The sequence below is a fragment of the Oncorhynchus masou genome, chromosome 24, assembly GCF_036934945.1.
Source record: "Oncorhynchus masou masou isolate Uvic2021 chromosome 24, UVic_Omas_1.1, whole genome shotgun sequence".
NCBI lineage: Eukaryota > Metazoa > Chordata > Actinopteri > Salmoniformes > Salmonidae > Oncorhynchus > Oncorhynchus masou.
Genome location: NC_088235.1, coordinates 83,274,348 through 83,282,461, shown reverse-complemented (window position 1 = coordinate 83,282,461; position 8,114 = coordinate 83,274,348). Strand labels below are relative to the sequence as shown.

The 8,114-nt window shown below is 42.3% G+C and overlaps 1 protein-coding gene across 1 annotated transcript; it reads left to right on the top strand.

The window, feature by feature from the left end:
* The first annotated feature begins 3,306 nt into the window (after nucleotides 1-3,306).
* Nucleotides 3,307-7,529, top strand: acer1 (alkaline ceramidase 1). Its single transcript, XM_064935285.1, has 7 exons — nucleotides 3,307-3,414; nucleotides 4,174-4,286; nucleotides 4,503-4,617; nucleotides 4,814-4,952; nucleotides 5,513-5,650; nucleotides 5,773-5,910; nucleotides 6,031-7,529. The coding sequence occupies exons 1-7, from the start codon at nucleotides 3,408-3,410 to the stop codon at nucleotides 6,206-6,208; spliced, it is 828 nt and encodes a 275-aa protein (XP_064791357.1). The 5' UTR covers nucleotides 3,307-3,407; the 3' UTR covers nucleotides 6,209-7,529.
* Nucleotides 7,530-8,114: the final 585 nt, after the last annotated feature.

Genomic DNA, 8,114 nt, shown 5'->3' with positions numbered 1-8,114 from the left:
CCACTCAAGGACATTCAGAGACCCGAAACCCCTCCTGCGTTGTCTTGGCTGTCTGCTTAGGGTCATTGTCTTGTTGGAATGTGAACCTTCGCCCCAGTCTGAGGTCCTGAGTGCTCTGGAGCAGGTTTTCATCCATGATCTCTCTGTACTTTGCTCCGTTCATCTTTCCCTCGATCTTGACTAGTCTCCCAGTCTTGATTAGTCTCCCAGTCTTGACAAGTCTCCCATGACAGTAAAAGGCTGACATGTGCCTTTTACTGAGTGGCTTCCGTCTGGCCACTCTACCATGAAGGCCTGATTGGTGGAGTGCTACAGAGATGGTTGTCCTTCTGGAAGGTTCTCCCATCTCCACAGAGGAACTATAGAGCTCTGTCAGAGTGACCATCTGGTTCTTGGTCACCTCCCTGACCAAGGCCCTTCTACCCCGATTGCTCAGTTTGGCCGGGCGGCCAGCTCTAGGAAGAGTCTTGGGGGTTCCAAACTTCTTCCATTTAAGAATGATGGAGGTAACTGTGTTTTTGGGGACTTTCAATGCTGCAGGAATGTTTTGGTACCCTTCCCCAGATCTGTGCCTGGACACAATCCTGTCTCTGATCTCTACAGACATTTCATCCAACCTCATGGCTTGGTTTTTGCTCTGACATGCACCGTCAAATGTGGGACCTTATATAGACAGGTGTGTGCCCTTCCAAATCATGTCCAATCAATTGAATTTACCACAGGTGGACTCCTAATCAAGTTCTAGAAACATCTCAAGGATGATCAGTGGAAACAGGATGCATCTAAGCTCAATTTTGTGTCTCATAGCAAAGGGTCTGAATTCTTATGTAAATAAGGTAATTCTGTTTTTTATTTGTTATAAATCTGCTAAAATAATAAAAAAAAACTGTTTTTGCTTTGTCATTATGGGGTAGATTGATGAGGTAGATTGTGTAAATTGATGAGGATTTTTATTTATTTAATCCATTTTAGAATATGTCTGTAACGTAACAAAATGTGGAAAAAGTCAAGGGGTCTGAATACTTTCCGAATGCACCGCACCTAGTGAATAACCAGTAGATAACCAATCAACTAAATCAGACCATATACCATGGGAATGACAAATCTTATTTGTACTGCTCTGATTACATTGGTAACCAGTTGATAATAGCAATAAGGCACCTCTGCGTTTTGTGGTATATGGCCAATATACCACGGATAAGGGCTGTATCCAGGCACTCCAGGTTGCGTCGTGCTTAAGAACGGCCCTTCGGAGTTTACCAATTGATCTCTGAGATTTCTGCCCGGTGAGAATACGACCAAGGGAGAGTCCGAAAACACATTAGCGATACTGTCATCGTATCTTAGAATGTGCCAATGTTTGTGAACGTTTCCCTTAATTTGTTCAGAGCACTTTGAATAGTAAGTGGTATTTATTTAATTTTATTTCACCCTTATTTTGCCAGGTAAATTGACTCATTTACAGCAACGACCTGGGAAATAGTTACAGGGGAGAGGAAGGGGGATGAATGAGCCAATCGTAAACTGGGGATGATTAGAAGGCCATGATGGTATGAGGGCCAGATTGTGAATTTAGCCAGGACACCGGGGTTAACATCCCTACTCTTACAATAAATGCCATGGGATCTTTTGTGACCACAGAGTCAGGACACCCGTTTAACGTCCCATCCGAAAGACGGCACCCTAAGAACGCAAGAATGCTTATTTTTGCCAGACTGTCCTTGAAATAGATCATGTCTCGATTTGTTTTGAGTTTTCTCAAAGGCAGTATTAATCTGACCATTTTTTTACCCCTCTCCTTGAATTGTCTTTGCGTGTCAGCCATATTTCTTTCGAAATCTTTGCAAATTCGTTTGATTCGCTATAATTGGCTGTAGCGCAAACTGTTATTCAAGGGAAGCGGGTGACAACTATCAGCCATAAACAAAATATTAGGATCAGTAGGTTTAATGTAAAGATCCGTGTTTGGAACATTATCCTCACACAAAATCAGAAGATCAGGGAAACTGATTGACACATGTCAGATTACATAGTAAATCTCAGGTGCTCAGAAGAGTTTAGAAAAGCATGGAATGCCTGGAGCTGTTTTGCATCACTCCTCCATAGAACAAAAATATCATCAATGTACGGTTTCTACATTGTAATGTCAGGCAAGAAAACATTTTTGAGAAGATTAAGAATGGACTGTTTCTCAATGTCACCCACATACAAATGAGTACAGTTAGGAGCCATAGGGTATCCCATAGCAGTACCCTTTGTCTGAATAAATAAATCATATGAGCAGACTACATACTCAATGAATACAGCCATACTATGAGGTACATGTTAAACATACAAGGTAGGCTACTGCTTCAATAATTGAGTATTGTCATTAGTACCTGTGGAGGTCACAATAACGAGACTGTGTAGTTGCTGAGCAGGATTTCCCTGCTTATTCTGATGATCCACAGACAGACCAGTAGAGCTGGTCTCAACTCTGACCTCATTCCCCGTGGAGCTTTATATCACCAACCTGACTTCTTAAAATGAAAATACAGCTGTAGAATTGTCTGGGTTCTTTGGGCCTCATCCTATTCCAAACCAGCATAGGCCTATATTCATTGTTTAATGAATGGCAATATGTTGGGATTGTGTGGGGATTATACATGCATTTTAATCCATGTTGAAGTAATGACTTCCATATTTGATTTGATTTCTAATATATATATATACCAGGTGTCTGTGCTGTTTGACTGATTTGTAGTTTTGCCATCTCACCTCCTTGTAAAATGGCATAATAGCACAATTGTCTCAATTAACATTGTCAGGAATGTTCTTGCTTCTAGAATACATAAATAATGCAATGGCAAACAGCGGGTAAGGAACGATTGGCTACCTATGCCTTCCGTCAAAAGCAAAGGGCATTGAGGTGACATATGACCAATGTGGCCTCCCGCTCGTGTGCTTGTGCCATGCCCGCTGGTACACCTGGCTATAGAGAATATGAATAGCCACAGCTTTTGCCATTAGGTGTGTATTCGGTCTATTCTAAAACTATAATTTCAAACAAAGGATGGCGAATAAGGAATAATGTAATCATGGTAATGTAATATGGTAGGTTTTAGTTCAATTTGTTTGATCATGCGTTGCGTGTTGCTGAGGTTGGGTATCAGGTTTTACGTTCATGCGTAAAATGCACCCATGTGCATTTGGTTCGCATTCAACTTTAATCCAAATTCTGAACTGACGGGTTGTAATATCACAAAGGCACCAGGAATGTCAGTTTCACAGTGGCTTTTCTTGCCACACCAGGGCGTGATGTCACAGTAAAGACTCGTGCAACAGGATCGGGAGCATTTGGCCCCGACTTAAAATCCACCTGCCACTTGGAGAGGAAAGTAGTTGAGTAGTTGTGGTTGGATTACAACATGGCAGGTAAGCTCTATATTTATGTTATCTAGTCTCCTGAGATGGTGGTCATATAGTGTCTGCATGCATTCCATATGAACGCGTGCTGTTCTGTTGACAATATATAAGTTATAACAACAGGTTACAGATGTTTTGATGATGACATTATTTCACGACGATGATTTGTCTTCTTGAGTCTTTCAATGCAAGGTCTTATGCCACCTACTTCCAACCTACTTGCAACCTACTTGCATACACAATGTTAAGATAATATTTGCTTTGGCTCAAAGACAATTATTTTAAAGCATGCCATGATTGCAGTATGGATGGATAAAACATGGATGGATATCCAGCTGAGAACATTTAGCATTGACAGGCCATCCTACTCTGTTTGTAACCCATTTAAATGTCATATTTGAACAACATAGTTGATTTCAATTATATTTACTATCATTGAATATGTCATTTTACTCATGCTGCTAACAATCCAACAGGCGGCTGGATGTAGCACTATAATTCAGGACAACATAAGCAACACTGAAGCAACCATTTTGGTGACTGTGATTGAAGAAGCCCATGCTAAGGCATCCACTCCTGGATATTTGCTTAAAAAACAGACAACTGACATTTCACTAAAGCCAGTCCCTCATGTGGCGTCTTCAAAAAGTGGATCAGCATGTGGAGTCTTTGAAAAAGGCTACATCCACATGGTTAGTCATACTGTGCTCTATGCTGGAAGCTCTGAATGCAACAGAAAATAACGGCCTCTTTCTTTCTCCCCCACAGGGTTCTATTCTAGTGAGAAGATGACAGGCCTGTTCGCCTATGAAAGCTCCGATTTGGACTGGTGTGAGGATAACTACAGGCACTCTGAACACATAGTGGAGTACTTCAACACTGTACGTGTACATGATTTATTTCTTACAATATCCAGCTGAGAAATGTACCTTTCTGAAACTACATTGCAACTCACTTGTCTGCTGTACTCTTGTAATTGTATCTGTTGTGGACCATCCTGTATGGCAACAATGATGATAGATGTAGTGGACAGGTGCATCACACACAGCATTACATTGTGAATCCTTATTTTAGAACAGTCCTTTCTGTTTCTCCAGATGAGCAGCCTGTTCTTCTTCGTGATCTCCCCCATCATGCTGTACCTGCTGCACCCCTACGCCAGGGAGAGGAACCTAGCGGTACACCTGGTCTGGACCATGATGATCTTTGTGGGTGTGTCTTCACTCTCCTTTCCAAACAGCAGGCCAACCTTCATTCAGTTATAACTTCACTTCAAGGGTGGCCTCATCAGGGTGCTTTCAGTTCATTCTGAATTCAATAATAGCTCTTAACCTCTTCCCAATTGATACTGGGTAGGGGCTGGGGGCCATTTAGGAACGGGGCATTAACATGTTTCCCCTCCCTACAGGTCTGTTCTCTGCCTACTTCCACATGACCCTGAGCTTCATGGGCCAGATGCTGGATGAGCTGTCCATCCTGTGGGTCTTGGGGCTCTGCTATGGTCTCTGGTTTCCACGAAGGCTCTTCCCCTCCTTCATCAAGGACAGGTTGGTCACCATTGCTCCTGGTCGAGGCTTCTGCAGACAAAATGTTGTCTGTGAATATTGGAAGTAGGGTACCGCGTGCTGCCTTCCTGTCTCTATTTAATGCAACCATAGAGCAGCATCCACGTGTGTTTAGATCTCCCTGCTACAGGATCATGTGGCTGTTCTTTCTGTATGGACCAAACGGCAGTACGTACTGTAGGCTTTTAATAAGGCAGGAGACAACGACAGGATCTTTTTACAGGGCACGCTAGGTTGAAACAGAAGCCATACTAAGCCAGGAGCCGGACAACCAGGCCAGGAGCAGCCTGCACAGTGTGCTATATTCACCAGCCAGTGGGAGAGAGGGGCTCCCTGGCATTCTGAATGACTCTCCCATTAACACTGTTAAGACAGTGTGAAGATAATCCCAATTTAACTATAAAACTAGCCCCTAGTTTAATAGTCCCCATTTATTTACCTTCCAGTGTTTTCTGTGCTGCCATGTGAAACCTGTCAACTGTCTTCAAGTTAATGTTATGTCTCCTACCCACCCCTAACCCCCTCTCTCTCGCCCCCTGCAGGACAACTTTTTCCCGGCTGGTCATGATGATAACTGTTGTCACCACCCTATGCTCCTTTGTCAAACCCACTGCCAATGCCTACCTCCTCAACTGCTTTGCCCTCCACATCATCTACTCATTGGGTCTGGAGATGAGGACGTAAGGCAATAACTCCCATTATTGCACTGTACATTACTGCCTATCACTCCACTGTCTGATAACTGCTATCAAATAACTGCTTTCTGTCTCTCTCTCTCTCCCTTTATTTTCCTCACACACAGCTGTACTGACCCGAAGGTGCTGCGGTTATGCTGGTCTGCTGTTGGCCTGTGGGTGCTGGCCATCTCCTGCTGGATCAGTGATCGTTTCGGATGCAGCTTCTGGCAAAAGCTTAATTTCTGTTACCTGCATGGCATCTGGTAAGAGTAGAGGAGACAACAACAATGATGTTAATAGAAGTTAGATGGAACAATTTTCTTTTTGATTTTGTGAATCACAAACAAAACCATGTATAACTGACGTGTCTATTCACTCTCTAGGCACATTCTGATTGTGATGGCTGTAGCCTACGCAAGCACCCTGATAGCCTACTTGGATGCCAACTATGAGATACCCAACTCCCTGCCAAGCCTTCAGTACTGGCCCAATGACAACTGGGTCCTGGGGTTGCCTTACATTGTTCTGAAAGGAACCACCAAGACTCAGAAAATATTCTAAAGAACATCAACTTCTGCAAGAGACAACTTGAAGGCTTTGGTGATGAAATGTGGTCTATAGTGCCATGCAGAGAAAGTGTAAAATGCAGTGCCTTTCTTTGTACTTAGCAGTGACTCAGTTTGAGAAATGGCTGCAATCCATTGGTTTGCTTCTTATTTTATATGATAATAGAATCAATGCCACTCAGGTCATTAATGTGTGTATGTTTGTATGCATTTTGTGTGAATTTTGATCAATTCACCCATCTGTTATTTGCATTCATACAGATGTAGGATCTTATTTTGATCAATCTTTTTTTGCTGAGAATTTTCCTGCATTGCAGGAAATGCAGATGAGCTTCTTGGTTCACATAAATTCACTGAAAACCAACAGTTATATTAACAGTATTTTGCTTTTCATGTAGCATACTTTTGGCCAGCATAATAGCCTAATCACCGATCAAGCAACATTATGGACTAAACGTTAAAATCCTATTACTGCAGGATTATTTTGCTGTTACAATATAGGTCAAATTAAGATCCTACATCTGTATGGGCAAGGATATTCTCTGCAAATGGTGTTTGTAAAAAAAACATGTTTTGGCCTCCTTGGTGGCACAGTGGTTAAGGGCCATCAGAGTCCCTGGGTTCGCGCCCAGGCTCTGTCGTAACCGACCGCGACCGGGAGGTCCGTGGGGCGACGCACAATTGGCCTAGCGTCGTCCGGGTTAAGGTGGGCTTGGCCGGTAGGGATGTCCTTGTCTCATCGCGCACCAGCGACTCCTGTGGCGGGCTGGGCGCAGTGCGCGCTAACCAAGGTTGCCAGGTGCACGGTGTTTCCTCCGACACATTGGTGCAGCTGGCTTCTGGGTTGGATGCGTGCTGTGTTAAGAAGCAGTGCGGCTTGGTTGGGTTGTGTATCGGAGGACGCATGACTTTCAACCTTCGTCTCTTCCGAGCCCGTAAGGGAGTTGTAGCGATGAGACAAGATAGTAGCTACTACAACAATTGGAAACCACGAAATTGGGGAGAAAAAGGGGTAAAAACAAAAAAACAACATGTTTTTATATTTAGCTGTGTTTTGGTATGATTACATGCTTGTCTATAGTGACGAGTACTGAGATACTTTCAACAAAAAAGACAGCTTTGTTTAAATGTGGGGCTGAATCACAACCACATTTCAGGGGGCTTGTAGAGTTTGTTTACATAACCTACACCCTTTTCAGGGATAAATCACATTGTGTGTGAACTGAACTAAACTAGGTCATTTTATAACACATGTATGAATTGAATCTCTCTCAGGTTTTTCAAAGAGTATTACAATGTTATTACAGAAACTGTTAGGAACATGTCAAGTTTTGTTATGTGTGGAGTTCTACCTCTATGAGAGCAATTACATTTTAATATGAATAAGATTAACAGTTTGTGCATTACTGAAATGAATGCACTGACGAATTTGAGACATTTAACAGAATGTAGTATTCTCTTTTGATTGAAAAAAAGAAAAGTTGCTATAAACAACGTATTGAGCATTAGACATAGATACAGTTGAAGTCGGAAGTTTACATACACCTTAGCCAAATACATTTAAACTCAGTTTTTCACAATCCCTAACATTTAATCCTAGTAAAAATTCCCTGTTTTAGGTCAGTTAGGATCACCACTTTATTTTAAGAATGTGAAATGTCAGAATAATAGTAGATAGAATGATTTATTTCAGCTTTTATTTCTTTCATCACATTCCCAGTGGGTCAGAAGTTTACATACACTCAATTAGTATTTGGTAGATTTGCCTTTAAATTGTTTAACTTGCATCAAACGTTTCGGGTAGCCTTCCACAAGCTTCCCATAATAAATTGGGTGAATTTTGGCCCATTCCTCCTCACAGAGCTGGTGTAACTGAGTCAGGATTGTAGGCCTCCTTGCTC

Excerpts from the sequence above, each read along its gene's own strand:
- acer1 (XM_064935285.1), top strand. Across the intron at positions 4,287-4,502 it reads TAGTGGAGTACTTCAACACT|ATGAGCAGCCTGTTCTTCTT; the intron begins GTACGTGTACAT and ends CTGTTTCTCCAG. Across the intron at positions 4,953-5,512 it reads CCCTCCTTCATCAAGGACAG|GACAACTTTTTCCCGGCTGG; the intron begins GTTGGTCACCAT and ends CGCCCCCTGCAG.